The following is an 18,242-nucleotide window of genomic DNA, read 5'->3' as shown; positions in this document are numbered from 1 at the left end:
TTGTGGTGTTGGAGGAGAATACTTAAGTGCCATGGTCTGTCAAAAGAACCAGTAGGTCTGTTTTGGAAGAAGTGCAGCCAGAGTGCTCCTTGGAGGCCAGGATGGCTAAGCTTCGTCTCTCATACTTTGGACATATTGTCAGGAGGAAACAGTCACTGGAGAAGGATGTCATGCTGGGTAAGGTGGAGGGTCAGAGAAAAAGAGGAAGACCCCTAACGAGATGGATCGGCCAGGTGGCATCATTGATGGCATCAAGTGTGGCAGCGGTAGTGAGGTTGGCCCAGGATTGGACATTGTTTCGTTCTGCGGTGCATGGGGTTGCTATGAGTCGGTTCTGACTCGATGGCACCTGACAACGACAACAACATATTTAACATGAAAAAGAGGAAGAATTTCAGAATATGCTTAGTTGAAAAAATTCCATTTTTTTCTCTTTACATTTCATTCAGGTTGAAATAAGAAGTATTGGAGAGATATATAAGATCAGGATAGGACATGACGGAACTAGTGGACAACCTGAATGGAACTTACAGAAGGTAATGTGTTTGTATGGTTTTGAATGTCACTGATATTCTGTAACCAAAAGAACTAAACAGTCTGCTTAAAGCACTGAGGATAGCCTATTTTTCTAATTGTCGTAAATGATGTGAAAAGTATTTTTTGTAGACATAGCACTCTGAACAAATATAGTTTATTTTTGTGAAAGTTCCTTTTTTTTTCTCTTCTTCCTAATAACATTTTTTTTCCCTTATATTTACCAATTTAACCTGTGTTTTTGGAAGAAAATCTGAAAAATATAGTGGAACAAAAATTATTAACTATTAGACTGGTAGTTCATTTTTACAAAAGATTTTTCTGAATGTGTCTTTCTTTCTCTGTGTATATTTACATACATCCACACACATATTTGGTGTCCTAGTATGGCACTATAGTATAACCACTAGACTGCTAACCAAAAGGTTGGCAGTTCAAACCCACCAGCTACACCTTAGAAAACCTATACAGGGTTGCTATGAGTTGGAACCAACTCAATGGTACTTAACAGCAACAATAACACACACATATGCTTCCCCCTTCCTTTTAATGAAATTGAATCATGCTGTGTGTGCACTTTGGGATCCTGCATTGTAGGATAAGCACTGGATGGCCAGTCAGTTTGAACTGCAAAGTAGGCAGTTCAAACTCACCCTCTGCTGCTTGGAAACCCTATACAAGGTAGCTATGCGTCAGAATTGACTCGATGGCATTTAACAACAACATGGAAATAATAATAATAATTTAATAATAATAATTGTTTATTGAGTGCATACCATATACTGCTGTTGTTAGGTGCCGTTGAGTTGTTTCTGACTTTTAACAACCCTGTATAGAGTTTCCAAGGATTTTGACCTGCCAGTATTGCGGTTCAAACTGATTTTGCCATCCAGTGCTTATCCTATTGTTGTTTTTAAGTGCCGATGGCTCGGTTCCGACCCATAGCGACCCAGTATAGGGTTTCTGAGGAGCATCTGGTCAACTTGAACCACTGACCTTGAAGTTCAAAGCAACTTTGCAGTCTAGTGCATTAACCCACAGTGCCACACCAGGACTTCAGAACAGCTTCCAGGAATTGAACCTGGGCCACAGCAGCGAGAAGGACAAATCCTAATCACTACACCACCAGGGAACTTATGCTATAGCTCCACACACTATCTGTCAAACAGCAACTTTTTATAGATGAAAAAACTGAGACTTGAAGCTTTCTAATATGACTGAGGTCAGCTGGTTAGTAGTATATTAGACTCCAAGGACAGATATCTTAACCAATATCATGGGCTTCAAATTTGTTTTTAAGGATTGATAGATAATAAATAGATACATAGTTCCATCGGAAGAGAGAGAGAGAGAGAGAGAAAAAGACAGAGAGAGAGAGAGAGAGAGAGAGAGAGAGATAGCTTGTTGTTGTTGTTGTTAAGTGCTGTGAGTTGGTTCTGACTTATAGAAACCCTGTCTAGAGTCTCCAAGGAGGGGCTAGTGAGCTTGTACCACCAACCTTGCAGTTAAACTGACCTTGTAGCCCAGCGAACTAACCCAAATTGCCACAACAAGACTCTAGATAGATAGATAGATAGATAGATAGATAGATAGACAGATAAATGTTGTTGTTGCTATGTGCCGTCGAGTTGATTCCGACTCATAGCAACCCTGTATAGGTTTTTCAAGGAGCAGCTGGTGAAGTTGAACCACTAACCTTGCAGTTCAAACTGACCTTATGGTCCAGTGCATTATGCTACAGCACCACACCGGGACTCCAGATAGATAGATAGATGTCCTTAAGTAGATTCTGATTCATCAGAGTACAGAAGAACAAAACATTGTTCAGTTTTATGTCACCCTCATGATTGCTGACATGTTTCAGTCCATTGCTATGACTATTGGTCCAATCTATCAGACTGAGGGAGCCCTCTACTTCACTAAACAAGCTACCCTCCTCCAGTCATTGATTCCTCTTGATGATATGTCCAAAGCAAGTGAGTTATACAGTGTTCTGTTGTTATGTGAGCCATAAGATTTTCATTGGCTAGTTTTCAGAAGTACATCATCAGGCCTTTTCCCCAGTTTGTGTTAGTCTGGAAGCTCTGCTAAAGCCTGTCCACCATGGGTGACCATGCTGTATTTTAAATATCAGTGGCACAGCTCTAGCATCGTAACCACAGCCAAGTCCCTATAGTATGACAAACTGACAATCAAGTAATAGTTTATAAAAATAGAAAGCAATTAAACTCTTAGAAGCAATGAGATGTCCATACAGAAGCAGCAGATTATAGTGGAGTCAGATGACCTGGTGCAAACCATAGAACATCTCTGTTTTCTAGTTTTCAGCGATATGTCTGTCAATTATTTCCTTACAGTGCGCAGTATGTTATTTACAAGTATTTGAGGTTTAAAGTTTGAACACCACTGATACGAACTATTAAAGCTATCATTTTTTTTTTTAATGTGCACTGTTTCTTTAATTTTATGTGTGATTTTATTGCTGGGAGAGTGGCATCAGCAATGGACTGAAGCATAATGGTTGTGAGGATGGCATGGACCTGGCAGTGTTTGGTTCTGTTGTGTACATGGTTTACTGTGAGTCAGAACTGACTCAATGGCACCTAACAATAACAACAACAACACCATCTTTATATAATGAAAGTCAATGAGAAAATGTTAATTTTGCTGAAATTTTTATTGTAACATTTCTTAGTACATACCAAATGTAATGAAAATTGACATTCTTATATTTAGTATAGGAGCAAGTCACTAGTAAAGACAATTTTATAAGAACTTAATATATAACCTCAAGAACCTCTATCAGTGGGGCTGCTAAGCACAAGGTCAGCAATTTGAATCTATTAGCTGCTCCATGGGAGAAAGATGAGCCTTTCTGATTCTGTAAAGCTTTACATCTCAGAAACCCTATATAGGGTCACGATAAGTTGGAACCAACTCAGTGGTACACACAATTACCACCACCACTAATATATAACCTTGGGGAAAAGATGAGACTTTCTACTCCCCCCAGAATTCACAGCCTAGGAAACCTTATACATGGTTGCTATGAGTCAGAACCAACTTGATGGCAGTTAACAACAACAACAAATATATAACCTGTATTGTGCTAGAGTTATGGAGAAAAGGAGGGAACTATATACTGACTTTAAAATTTCTCTGTTCAAAAGTACTTAAAAGCTTTGAAAGGAAAGACAAGAAATGACTTTTCATCATATATTAGCTCAGGTGACAGGGAGAGCAATATACAAGAAGAGGGAGGTTGGCAGAAGAATGATGAAGACAAGTAAAGACAGGGAAGTGTGCATGAGTTAAAGGGAACAGAAGAATATACACAACTCTGGAACAACAGTGGGCTATGGATAAATGCATGGACAGATACACAGGTTGAATGGGTATGGGAGAGAGAGTGGGAGTATACCCAAAAATACAGAAGTGTTTGAAAGAGGGTATCTGTACATAGGTATTTACTTTTTCCAGAAACACCTATGAATGTGGTAGAACATGTTGTTGTTGTTATTAAGCGCCCTCAAGTCAGTTCTGACCCATAGCAACCCTGTAGAGTGTTTCCGAGGAGCAGCTGGTGAGCATGTAGTTCAAACCAACTTTGCAGTCCAGTGCATTAACTCACAGCACCACATGAGAACTCCCAGAAAACTACTTAGATATTATCAAATATCTTAAGATAATGAGTTGCTGGGTGTGGGGGCTCAGAACCACAGTCTCTGGTGACACTATGGTCAATTGGCATAACATACTCCATAAAATCAATGTTCTACATCCTACTTTGGTGAGTAGCATCTGGGATCTTAAAAGCTCACGAGCGGCTATCTAAGGTGCGATTACTGCTCTCTCCCTGTGCAGAGGAGAAAAGAGTGATTAAAACTGAAGATGCTTGGAGTATCAATCAGTCAGGTGAGTATCAATCGCCATGACTCAGATACGATAAAAACTAGATGGTGTCTGGCTACCACTACTAAATGCTCTGAAAGGGATCGCATTATAAGGTTCCATATAGAGTGGCAGAAAATATGTAACAAAACTCAAAACTATTAAAAAGAGACCAGGAGTACTGGTCAGAAAAAGACTTCAGAAACCTGAGACTATGGCCCATTGACCACCCTTCAGGTCTGGAAAGGAACTAACTCTTGTGGCCCAATTTTCAGCCAGCAGTAGATAGGAATTAAGTGGTAGGAAACAACACTAATAAGGTATGCTCACCATGGAATGGTCAATCAATCATTCAAGATCAAAGGATAACATTTACTGAAGAGTAACAAAGTTGAGAAGGGATGGGAAGATGGTGGAATGGAAATAGAAACCACAGGGAGGAAGGAAGAAAACTGTTTTTGCATATAGGGGATTCCAGTCATTGAGATGAAACAAAGTGTATGATTTGTTGAACGTAAAACTTATGATATTCTCTGTAAACCTTTACTCTGTTCACAATTTATTGTTGTTATGTGCCATCAAGTCAGTACTGATTCATAGTGGCCCTGTATAGGGTTTCCAAGAAACAGCTGGTGGGTTTGAACTGCTGACATTGTGTGGATCCACAGTGCCACACCAGGAGTCCAGTTGACAATATAACTTTTTTTAAAAAAAAAGAAGAAATGAACTTTTATGAAGAAAATGCAAAACCTCTTGAATTTGCAAGGTTTAACAAATTTGCACATTATATACTTGTGAATAACTAGTGAATTACTAGTTAGAGGAATGATGAAGCAGAACATTTCAGAAGACTTAATCATGTATTAAGTTGACCTGTAGTTACTAGCATAGCTTGCTCTTTTCCTGATGCCTTTGCATGAGGAGAGTGCTTGAGGGTAGAGCAAGGTCACTGTGCAGTGATTCTCCAGCATCCCTAAGAGAGGCAGTCAAGGAAGGAATACCCAGTCCTGGAATTGCAGGGATGAATCACACTGGTCAGTGATAAATGATTCTGCTGAAAGCAAAGTTGGTGGAACATTAATTAACTAGGTCAACAAAGGAATTGAGCTACTAGAGCTGTAATTAAACCATCAAAGTGAACTAGAAGAAAGGATTTTTTCCTCCAGCTGATTAATTTTAAACATTTTATTTTGAAATAATTTAAAATGTATAGGAAAATTATAGGAATACAACTCTAATTTCACCTAGATTCTGCAGTTGTTAGCATTGTACTCCATTTGTTTTATCAGTCTGCCTCTCTCTCTGGTCAGAAAGAGAGAGCCTTTCAGAACCTGAGACTATGGCTGATGCATTTACCATGCTTCAAGCCTTCAGGTCTGGACAGGAACTAACCCCTTGTGGCTCAAGACTAGAGAGTGTGTGAGAGAGAGAGGGAGAAAGAGAAAGAGAAAGAGAAAGAGAAAGAGAGAGAGATGGATGGAGTCTTGGTGTGACACTTTAGGATAAGCATTGGACTGCTAACTGCAAGGTTGATTGCTCAAAACCACCAACTACTCTTTGGAAACTCTAAATAGGGCCATTAATAAATTGAAACCAACTCAATAACATGTAGCAACAACAATACACAGTATTCACTTCATAGGATTCAAGAGCGTCTACCTGAAAAACAGTGCTTTCATTCTGTATTTTGTTTGATAAATACAGTTAAACAGGTTTCTTTGCCAGAAGTTTCTGGAGCCTTTAAACTAATAATGTACTTTGTGAATCTCCAAGAAAGGAATACATAATTCAGTTCTGTTGCAATTAGATGAATATTGATACAAGAGTCTTAATTGAGTCCATTGTTTACATTAGGATTCACTTTTTGTGTATATAGTCATATGAGTTTTGGCAAACGTGTAATGTCATGTGTCCACTATTAAAGTATCAAACAGAATAGTTTCACTGGCTTAAAAATGCCTTACTTCATATACTTATCCCTACCGCAGTCATCCCTACCCCTGAGTCCCTGGAAAACTCTGATTTTATTGTCTGTCAGCTCAGCAAATAATCTGAGGAACTAGTATTGCATCATGACAAAACAGCTGCATAATACCTCTTTAAAATATTAAAAGAACAAAGATACTAGTTTGAAACTAAGGGGTACCTGAAACAAGCCATGACATTTTCAATTAGTCTCATATGCATGTGAAAGTTGGACAATGAATAAACATGACTAGAGCAGATTTGATGCATTTGACTTATGGTGTTAGAGAAGAATACTAAAAGTACCATGAACTGCCAGAGGAACAAACAAATCTGTGTTGGGAGAAGTACAGCCAGAATGCTCCTTGGAAGGTAAGATGACCAGATTTTATTTCTCATACTTTGAACATATTGTTAAGAGGCACCAGTTCTTGGAGAAGGATATTATTTTTGGTAAAATAGAAGGTCGGGTAAAAAGAGGAAGACCCCGAACAAGGTGCCTTGGCACAGTGGTAGCAACAATGGGCTCAAGTATAACAAGATGATACAGGACTGGGCAGTATTTTTTTTTTTTTCTGTTGTGTTGTTGTTTTTATTGTTGTTGTCAGGTGCCATTGAGTCAGAACCGACTCAGCAACCCCATGCACCGCAGAACAAAACAATGTCCAATCCTGGGCCAACCTCACTACTGCTGCCACACTTGACGCCATCAATGATGCCATCTGGCTGATCCATCTCATTGGGAGTCTTCCTCTTTTTCTCTGACCCTCCATCTTACCCAGCATGACATCCTTCTCTAGTGACTGTTCCCTCCTGACAATATGTCCAAAGTATGAGAGACGAAGCTTAGCCATCCTGGCCTCCAAGGAGCACTCTGACTGCACTTCTTCCAAAACAGATCTATTCATTCTTTTGGCAGTCCATGGCACTTTTAATATTCTCCTCCAACACCACAATTCAAAGGCATCAATTCTTCTACAATCTTCCTTATCCACTGTCCAGCTTTCACATCCATATGAGGTTATTGAAAATACCATGACCTGGGTCAGGCGCACCTTAGTCCTCAAGCTGACATCTCTGCTCTTCAACACTTTAAAAAGTTCCTGTGCAGCAGATTTGCCCAATGCAATACGTCGTCTGATTTCTTGACTGCTGCTTCCATGAGTGTTGATAGTTGATCCAAGAAGAATGAAGTCCTTGACAACTTCAATCTTTTTTCCGTTGACAAGAATGTCGTTTATTGGTCCAGTGGTGAGGATTCACTATGAGTTGGACCTGACTAGTTGGTACCAAATAAATGTCTATATGAAGAAGAATGCAGCATCAGGATTTGAGGAAAACTCACCTTTTATATGCAGGTGATACAACCTAATTTGCTAACAGTAAAGAGGACTTGAAGAACTTATGGATAAAAATTGAAGACTACAACCTTTAGCATTGATTACACCTTCACATAAAGAAAACCCAAATCCCCACAACTGGACCAATATACAACATGATGATAAATGAAGAAGAGAGTAAAGTTGTCAAGGATTTAATTTTTCTCATATCCATAATCAATGCCCATGGTAGCAGCAGTCAAGAAATCAAACTACATACTTATATTACATTGGGCAAATCTTCTGCAAGAACCTCTTTTAAGTATTCAAAAGAAAAAAAATAACACTTTGAGGACTAAGGTGCACTCGACCCAAACTATCATGCTTCCTATGCCTCATATATGTGCAAAAGCTGGACAGTCAATAAGGCAGACCAAAGAAGAATAGATACCTTTGAATTATGATGTGAACAAAGAATACTGAATACATCATGGACTACCAAAATAGCAGTCACATCTGTCTTGGAAGAAGTATAGTCAGAAGCAAGGGTGGCTAGATTTCATCTCATGTTCTTTGTTCTTGTTATCAGGAGGGACCAGACCCTGGAGAAGAAAATCACACTTGGTAAATGAAAAATAACAAGATCCTTAAGGAGATGAAATAATACAGTGACTACAACCATGGGTTGAAACAGCAATAATTGTCAGGATGGTGCAGGGCCACACAGTGTTTCATTCAGTTATACCTGGTAGTTCTATAAGCCAAAACCAACTAGACAGCTCTGACAACAACAACAGACTGTCATGTAGTTTGGAATTGTACAGTATGTAGCCCTTTCAGACTAACTTTTTTTATTTAGCAATATGCATTTTAGGTTCCTCCATGTCTTTTCATGCTTTCATAGCTCATTTCTTTTCTTTTGTTAATTGCTATCAATCCTCAATTGTTGTTGTTGTTAAGTGCCATCGAGTTGGTACCTACTCATAGACACCCTATGCACAACAAAACAAAACACTGCCCGATCTTGGATCAACCTCACTACTGTTGCCATGCTTGAGTCCATCGATGCTGCCACTCGACCAATCCATCTCATTGGGGGTCTTCCTCTTTTTCTCTGACCCTCCACCTTACCAAACATGATATGCTTCTCCAGTGACTGGTCCCTCCTGACAATATGTCTGAATTATGAGAGACGAAGTTTGGCCATCCTGGCCTCCAAGGAGCACTCTGGCTGTACTTCTTCCAACACAGATCTGTTGGTTCTTTTGGCAGCCCATGGCACTTTCAATATTTTCCTCCAATACCATAACTCAAAAGCATCAATTCTTTTTCGGTCTTCCTTATTCACTTTACAGCTTTCGCATCCATATGAGGTTATTGAAAATACCATGTCTTGGGTCAGGCGCACCTTAGTCCTCAAGCTGACATCTTTGCTCCTCAACACTTTAAAAAAATGTCTTGTGTAGCAGACTTGCCTAATGCAATATGTCGTTTGATTTCTTGACTGCTGCTTCCATGAGTGTTTATGGTTGATCCAAGAAGGATGAAGTCGTTGACAACTTCAGTCTTTTCTCTGTTGAGAATTGATACTTGATCCAAGAAGAATGAAGTCCTTGACAACTTCAATCTTTTCTCCATTGATAAGAATGTTGTTTTTTGGTCCAGTGGTGAGGATTTTTGCAATCCATACCAAAGGCTGTGCTCTTTGATCTTCATCAGTAAATATTTTAAGTTCTCTTCACTTTCAGCAAGCAAGATTGTATAATCTGCATATGGCAGGTTGTTAATAATACTTGATTATATGGACATATTATAATTTGTTTATGTATTCACCTACTGAAAGATATAGTAATTATATATATATATATAAAGATATAGTAGCAACGCTACTATGAGACAACAGCCTTCAGTATGTGTTGAACCTTGATGTAAAACAAAGCAAAAATCCTCACCACAGGATTCATAAATAGCATCATGATAATTGGAGAAAAGATTGAACTTGTCAAAGTCTTGATTTTTCTTGGATTTTTCATCAACACTCATGGAAGCAGCAGTCAAGAAATCAAATGACATATTGCATTAGGCAAATCTACTGCACAAAGACTCTTTAGAGTGTTTAAAAGAAAAGATGTCAGTTAGAAGACTAAGATGTGCCTGATACAAGCCATGATATTTTCAGTAGCCTTATATGCATGTGAAAGTTGACAATGAATAAGAAAGACCATAGAAGAATTGATGCATTTAAGTTATGGTGTTGGAGAAGAATATTAAAAGTATCATGGACTGCCAGAAGAACAAACAAATCTATGTTTGAAGAAGTACAACCAGAATGTTCCTTAGAGGCCAGGATAATAAGACTTTGTCTCTCATATTTTGGTCATATTTTTAGTGGGGACCAGACATCATGCTGATAAAATAGAGGTCAGTGTAAAAAAGGAAGAACACCAGTGAGATGGATTGGCACAGTGGCAACAGCAATGGGCTTAAGTGTAACATCAATTTTGAGGATGGCACAGGACTAGGCAGAGTTTCTTTCTGTTGTGCATAGGGTCACTACGAGTAGGAACCAACTGGATGGCATCAAACCACAACAACAAGACAGGACTCACTCAATGTCACTTAACAATAACAATAATATAAACTGTATTTTTTATTTTAAATTCCAATTATTCATTACTGGCATATAGGAAAATGATATTGTATTAAGCTTGTATTCTTCAATATTGCTATAGTCACTTATTAGTTCTAGAAGACATTTGTTTTGGTCTGGCTTAGATACCTTGCATTATTTATTTATTTTTAACATAAGACGTAATGTCATCTGTGAACAAAGTCAGTTTATTTTTTCCTTCTCAATCTGATCTCTTCTTTTTCTCTTGTTTTTCTAGCTAGGACTTTGGGACATCCATGTTTTGTTCTTGAGGGGGAAATCATCAAGTTTTGCACCATTTAGTTTGATGTTAGCTCTAGGTTTTCTTGTTTACATTCTCTGTAAAGTTGAACAAGTTACTTTTTATTCTTAGCTGAGAATTGTTAGCATGAATGGGTGTTTGACTTTGTCAAATTATTTGTCTACATAGGAGAAACACTGGACTACTAACCAACCATAGATTAATGGTTAAACCCTACAAGCCTCTCCTTGGAAATCCTATACAGGATCATTATGTTGTCAGAACCAACTCCACAACACTTAACACAAGCAACACTGATGTTATGATTCTTTTCTTATTTAGCTTGTTGATGTGATTAATTAGATTAACTGCTTTTAAAATATTGAACTAGCCTTGTACACTTGAAATAAATCCCACTTTACGATGCTGAATAATTCATTTTATGCATTATTTGATTCAATTTGCTAATATTTTCTTGAGGAGTTTTTCATCTTTGTTCATGTTCTTGTAATGTCTTTGTCTAGTTCTGATATGAGGACACTGCTGTTCTCATAGAATGAAATTAGCATTTTTCACTGTTTTTATGTTCTGGGAGAGAGAGTAGAGAATTTGTTTGAAATGTGAGGACTAGCTTCAGAACCTGTGTAACTTAAGCAGGATAATGTGACTCAAGATCATCTGTGAGGTTGAGGTCAGATATTCTTTACTCTCCCATTCTGACATGAGCTGTCCTTTCCATGTCATTGTCTGCTTCTCTCCTGGGTTTGATAATCCATTGCAATGACCACACAGAACTCACAGACCATACTTATAGTTTGTTGTTGTTGTTAGGTGTCATTGAGTCAGTACCGACTCATAGTGACCTTATGCACAGCGGAACAAAACACTGTCTGATCCTGGGCCAACCTCACTACTGTTGCCACACTTGAGTCCATCGATGCTGCCACTTGGCCAATCCATCTTGTTGGATGTCTTCCTCTAGGGTACAATTCAGGATGAAGTTCAGGAAGTATGTAGGCAAATGTTGTAAAACTCCCCCAAAGAGAAGAACACATTCACATCTTCTTCAGTGCAGGACAGCTCTCTCAGATCCTCTTGGTTTCCTGAGGAAAGGTTCTTTTCAGTTACCTGAGGACAGAGGACAAGCTCCTGTTGAGCCCTAACGACCAGCCTTTTCTAGACTCCTGAGGACAGGCCCTTACTGCCTTTGTCCTTCCTGCTGTTAGTCTCTCCACTACTAACTGACTCTTTTTTTAAAAAATATTTTATTGTGAGTTATATGATGGTTTACATGGGAGAACAGTAGTTTTACATTTATCTTATCGTATATCATTTCATTGCCATGGTTACAATCCCCTCCATGCATCATCAACCAACTAAAGGGTATACCCTGTAAACCTGCCCTCCACACTCCTCCCCCCAGTCTTCTAACTGACTTTTGTTATAGTCAGTGTAACAATTTTCTTCAGCTCTCTTAGCTGCCGTCACCCATAGACTGTCACAAGACTCATTCTGGGCCTCTCACTCTCTTCAATGTTACCACATTTGGTCTATGTTATAACTTTTTTAAGAGGTATTGCTTCTGTCTCTGATTCTTCTCTCTTCTCTTTTTTTAGCTTCTCTCACCTTTTCTTCTTTCCTGTTTATGCTTCTAACTTCTGTGTGGTTCACTGCATATGTAAGCAAACTCCTGGACAATTTCAAGGCATAGCCTTCACACAAAGGCCATGACCTGACCAATCCCTTCTTAGTAGGCCATAGATACTTTGTTTGCATAGTAAGTTATAGTCACTTCATTTGCATAAGTGTATTGACCAATCCCTGCAAAGTGCATAAAATAAACCAATCCCAAGATAGGCTGCAATTGAGGGCCAGACAAAAAGTATCAAGCCACAAACTGTTTACAGCTTACTCAGGAAATGTCAATCAACCTAAACACAAGTAATAAACCTTCTGGGGTAGAAAACTAGGTAAAAAGTTAATACCTCAGGGCTACATGGTGAGAAAACCCAAAAAAATCTCTCTAGTTGCTTTTCCAAAGAAGCAAGGTGAAAAAGAACACATAATGGAACTCATTTTTTTTACCAAAACTGGTACCATCTTTTCCTTAAATATTTGTAGAATTCACTAGTGAAACCATTTGGACTTGATTTCTGTTTTGGAACATTATGAATTGTTGATTCAATTTCTTTAACAGAGACAAACCTACTCAGATTATCCTTTTCTCCTTGTGTATATTGTCTTTCTTCAGGAGTTGATCTATTTCCTCTATCAAATTTTTAGCTGTATACTATTTCTTTATTAACGTTAATGCCTATAGGATCAATAGTGATGTCCTTTCTTTCATTTTTGATACTAGTAATTTGTGTCTTCTCTCTTTTTCTCTTTTATTGTGGTTCAAGTGAATGTTTACAGAGCAAATTAGTTTTTCATTCAAAAATTTATATGCAATTTGATTCATGACATTAATTGCAATCCATTCTGCTGTTGTAGTAGAGTATGTGTTGGGCTGTTAACTGCCAGGTCAGCAGTTCCAATCTGCCCACTGTTCCACAGGAATAAAATGAGGCTTGCTGCTCACATAATGATTTACAGCCTCAGAAACCCTACACAGAGTTGCTATGAGTCAGAACCTATTTAATGGATACAACCACCAGCACCACAAATGTAACAGCACTTTTCCCACTTCCTCCGTAAGTTCTCTATTTCCATCTCTCTTTCTTTCCTGTCCCTGCCTGCCTTCCCAATTTGTTTTGAGATGAATGATACTCTTGGTTTTATATAGTTGAGAGTTCTGAGAAGTGTATCCCTCATGGATGTTGTTGTTCACTTTATAGTCTTGTCTGTTGTTTGACTGAAACCTGATGCCCATGAATGAATTCACTTCCTGGTGTGAAGGTGTCTAAGGGTCATCCTTTCTGGGATTTTTTTCAGTTTCTGTAAGGAAAAGGTCAAATGGATGTCAGAAGAGACACTGAAACTTGCTCTCCAGCATAGAGATGCTAAAGCAAATGGAAGAAATGAGGAGGTCCAAGAGCTGAACAGAAAATTTCAAAGGTCAGCTTGAGAAGACAAAGTCAAATAGTACAACAAAATGTGCAAAGTCTGAGTCAGAAAACCAAAAGAGAAGAACACACTTAACATTTCTCAAGCTAGGGGAACTGAAGAAAAAATTCAAGCCTCGAATTTCGTTATTGAAGGATTCTCTGAGGAAATTGTTGACTGATGCAGAAAGCATTAAAAAAAAAAAAGATGGAAGAAATACAGAGTCACTGTACCAAAAGCAAATTGTTGATGTTAAACCGTTTCAAGAGGTAGCATATGATCAAGAGCCAATGATTCTGAAGGAAGAAGTCTAAGGTACATTGAAGGAATTGTCAAATAACAAGGCTCCAGGAACTGATGGAATAAAAATTGAAATATTTCAAGAAAGCGAGGCAGCACAGGAGGCACTCACTTATCTCTGCTAAGAAATTTGGAAGACAACTATCTGCCTGACTGATTGGAAGAGATCTGTATTTGTGCCCATTCCAAAGACAGGTGACCCAACAGAATGTGGAAATGATCAGATAATATCTTTGATACCCCATGTTAGTAAAGTTTTACTAAACGTGAATACAAAAATGGCTGCAAGTGTACACTGACAGAGAACTTCCTGAGGTTCAAACTGGATTCAGAAGAGGACGTGGAATGAGGGATATCATTACTGATGTCAAATGGATCTTGACTGAAAGTAGAGAATACCAAAATGATGTTTACCTGTGCTTTATTGACTACACAAAGTCTTTCGATTGTGTGAATCATGACAAGCTATGGACAACATTACAGCGTGTGAGTATTCCTGAGCACTTAATTGTGCTCATGAGGAATCTGTACATGGACCAAGAGGCGGTTGTTTGAATAGAACACGGGAACACTGAATGGTTTAAAAGTAAGAAAGTTGTACAACAGGGTTGTATTCTTTCACCATACATATTCAACCTGTATGCTGAGCAAATAATCCGAGAAGAAAACGTGGCATCAGGATTGAAGGAAGACTCATTAACAACCTGTGATATGCAGATGATACAACCTTGCTTGCTGAAAGTGGAGAGGACTTAAAATATTTACTGATGAAGTTCAAAGACCAAAGCCTTTGGTATGGATTGTATCTCAATGTAAAGAAAACAAAAATCTTCATCACTGGACCAGTAAACAACATTCTTATCAACGGGGAAAAGATTGAAGCTGTCAAGGACTTCATTCTTCTTGGATCAATATTCTCCACCAACAACATAACTCAAAAGCATCAACTCTTCTATGGTCTTCCTTATTCACTGTCCAGCTTTCACAAGCATATGAGATTCTTGAAAATACCATAGCTTGGGTCAGGTTCACCTTAGTCCTCAAGCTGACATCTTTGCTCTTCAGAACTTTAAAAAGGTCTTGTGCAGCAGATTTGCCTAATGCAATATGTCGTCCAATTTCTTAACTGCTGCGTCCATGAGTGTTGATAGTTGATCCAAGAAGAATGAGATGCAATACATACCGAAGGCCGTCCTCTTCACTTTCAGCAAGCGAAGTTGTACATCTGTCGTACACCTTTCTTAATTTTAAAACATTTAATGTTCCCATGTACTGTTTGTACAACTGCCTCTTGGTCCATGTACAAATTCCTCATGAGCACAATTAAGTGTTCAGGAATACTCATACTTCGCAATGTTGTCCATAGCTTGTCATGATCCATACAATCAAAAGCCTTTGTGTAATCAATAAGCACAGGTATACATCTTTCTAGTATTCTCTGCTTTCATCCAAGGTCCATTGGACATCAGCAATGATATCCCTCGTTCCATGTCCTCTTCTGAATCCAGGTTGAACCTCTGGAAGTTCTCTGTTAATGTATGGTTGTAGCTGTTTCTGTATTACCTTTAGTAAAACTTTACTTGCATGTGATATCAAAGATATTGTCCGATGATTCCACATTCCACTGGGTCACATCTCTTTGGAATGGGCACGAATACAGACCTCTTCCAATCAGTTGGCCAGATAGTTGTCTTCCAAATTTCTTGGTATAGATGAGTGAGTACCTCCTGTCCTGCCTCACTGTCTTGAAAGATTTTAATTTTTATTCCATCAATTCCTGGAGCCTTGTTCTTTGCCAATTCCTTCAATGCACCTTGGACTTCTTCCTTCAGAATCATTGGCTTTTGATCATATGCTACCTCTTGAAACGGTTGAACATCAACAATTTGCTTTTGGTACAGTGACTCTGTGTATTCCTTCCATCTTCTTTTGATGCTTTCTGCATCATTCAATAATTTGCCCAGAGGATCCTTCAATAATGAAAATTGAAGCTTGAATTTTTTTCTTCAGTTCTCTCAGCTTGAGAAATGATGAGTGTGTTCTTCCCTTTTGGTTTTCTAACTCCAGATCTTTGCACATTTTGTTGTAATATCAGCTCTATCTTCTCAAGCTGATCTTTGACATTTTCTGTTCAGCTCTTGTACCTCCTCATTTCTTCCATTTGCTTTATCATCTCTACACTGGAGAGCAAGTTTCAGTGTCTCTTCTGACATCCATTTGACCTTTTCCTTCTTTCTTGTCTTCTTAATAACTTTTTGCTTTCTTCTTGTATAGTGTTCTTGATGTCATCCCACAACTCTTCTGGTCTTCAATCTTTAGTGTTTAATGTATCAAATCTGTTCTTCAGATGATCTGTAAATTCAGGTGGGATATATTCAAGGTCATATTTTGGCTCTTGTGGACTTGTTTTCATTTTCTTCAGCTTCAGTTTGAATTTGCCTACAAGTAACCCAGTTAAAAAATGGACACATGACATGAACAGACACTTCACCAAGGAAAACATTCAGGCGGCAAACAATTATATGAAGAAATGTTCACGATCATTAGCCATTAGAGAGATACAAATCAAAACAACTATGAGATATCATCTCATATCAGCAATAACAGTGAAATTCAGAAAAGCAGAAGACAATAAATGCTGGTGAGGATGTGGAGAAACTGGGACCCTCCTACATTACTGGTGGGAATGTAAAATGGTTTAACCACTCTAGAAAACAGTATGGTGCTTCCTCAGAAAGTTGGAAATAGAAAGATCTAATGATTTTGTAATTCCTCTACTTGGTATATATCCACAAGAAATATGTGCCAAAATATTAGTAGATATATATACACAACAATGTTTATCACAGCACTATTCGCAATAGCAAAAATATGGGGGCAGCGTAAGTGCCCATCAATGGAAAAATTTATAAACAAGCTTTATACATACACACACAATGGAATATATGCTACCTTGAAGATTAACAAGGAAACTTCAAATCACATAACATGAATGAACCTTGAGGATGTTATGCTGAGTGAAATTAGTCAGTCACAAAAGGACAAATATTGTATAAGACCTTTTTATAAAAGCTTAAGAACAGATATCCATACTTAAAAAAAAAAAAAAAAAAATTCTTTGTTGGTTACCAGGGGTGGGAGGGAGTAGATGATAGAGCACAGGTTAGGGGATAGACACATCATAGTTTCAGTGTTGGAGAGGACAATACACAATGAGTAAGGGGCGGGCAATATACAAGAAAGGGAAGGGGGATGGAAGAACAAGGTTTGCATGGGCTAAATGGGACAGAGGTAAATAGTGATGTATGCTCAACCTTGAAATAACACGGCTCTGTGATACAGGAATTGAGACATAGTCTAAATGTGTAAAAGAGGGGAAATAATGACTTGACTGTCTTATGAATATGTTTTTTTTGCCTACTATGGTAAAATAGATACTTGAATGGAATAGAAAGGAATATCAGGAAAATTGATTTCAGAAAGCTTGTAAGCCCGTCTTCTGCCTATAACTTATTGGAATACCTAAGAGGGGTTCTAGAATTTACCAAGTGAAACAGGTTTCTTGTAGAGCCTTTGTAGTGTATAGGACCTTAGGTGGATCCTGAGCACCATCTAGAACCTTCTGAGGTGGGATATTCCACTAGAAAGGACATACAGACCAGCCCGGAGTGGCTAGAGGAACAGAAGATACTTCCTGAAAGAAAGACCATCAGGAAAAAAACAAAATCAAAAGCAAAAATGGCACTGTGTTGGTTATTACAAGAACAAGCAAGCTGTTTGCCAGGGAGCCATCAAAGCAAGCAATCAAGTGCCTTCAAGACAAACCACTTTCCAAGACAGAAACTCAAAAGACTGAAACTCAAATGGAACACAGGAACAGGCATGTAAGCTCACTGGCTACCACACTGGTCTATATTTGAGTGGAAGTGGGGGAAAGTTAGTCATGAAAATTTGGGCTGAGTTTGACGGCGTTCCATAGAACGCTGTCGACCTTGAGATGAGAGAGAGAAGATGGGTTGGTTGGTCCAAAGTTTGGGGAGACTTGGGAACTCCTAAGCCCATGGACATTGACCTAGCCATGGAGGGCTAGAGCTGAGAGTGAAGCTTCCAGCTGATATGAAGTGGGGAGAGATGCACAAGAATGCCCAAATCTGTATATAATACCCACTTGACATACCTTCGATAGCTTGATGACCAGAGCTCAACTAGAGAAGAATAAAGCAAGCAATTGTAAATTGCTGCAGTTTGATGAATTTGACCTATACTTATGGATATAGTAGCCCAAAATACCAACCAA

The 18,242-nt window shown here is 38.5% G+C and overlaps 1 protein-coding gene across 1 annotated transcript in view; it reads left to right on the top strand.

The window, feature by feature from the left end:
- LOC102810528 overlaps nucleotides 1-18,242 on the top strand; it is a 373,438-nt gene that overhangs the window by 298,373 nt on the left and 56,823 nt on the right. Inside the window, exon 18 of the mRNA XM_006871864.1 lies at nucleotides 450-536. Coding sequence (XP_006871926.1) covers nucleotides 450-536 — 87 coding nt within the window. The remainder of the gene's footprint in view (nucleotides 1-449; nucleotides 537-18,242) is intronic.

The sequence above is a fragment of the Chrysochloris asiatica genome, unplaced genomic scaffold, assembly GCF_000296735.1.
Source record: "Chrysochloris asiatica unplaced genomic scaffold, ChrAsi1.0 scaffold00176, whole genome shotgun sequence".
Lineage (NCBI taxonomy): Eukaryota > Metazoa > Chordata > Mammalia > Afrosoricida > Chrysochloridae > Chrysochloris > Chrysochloris asiatica.
Note: the sequence above shows the minus strand (reverse complement) of the source record. Positions and strands in the feature narration are given on the sequence as shown.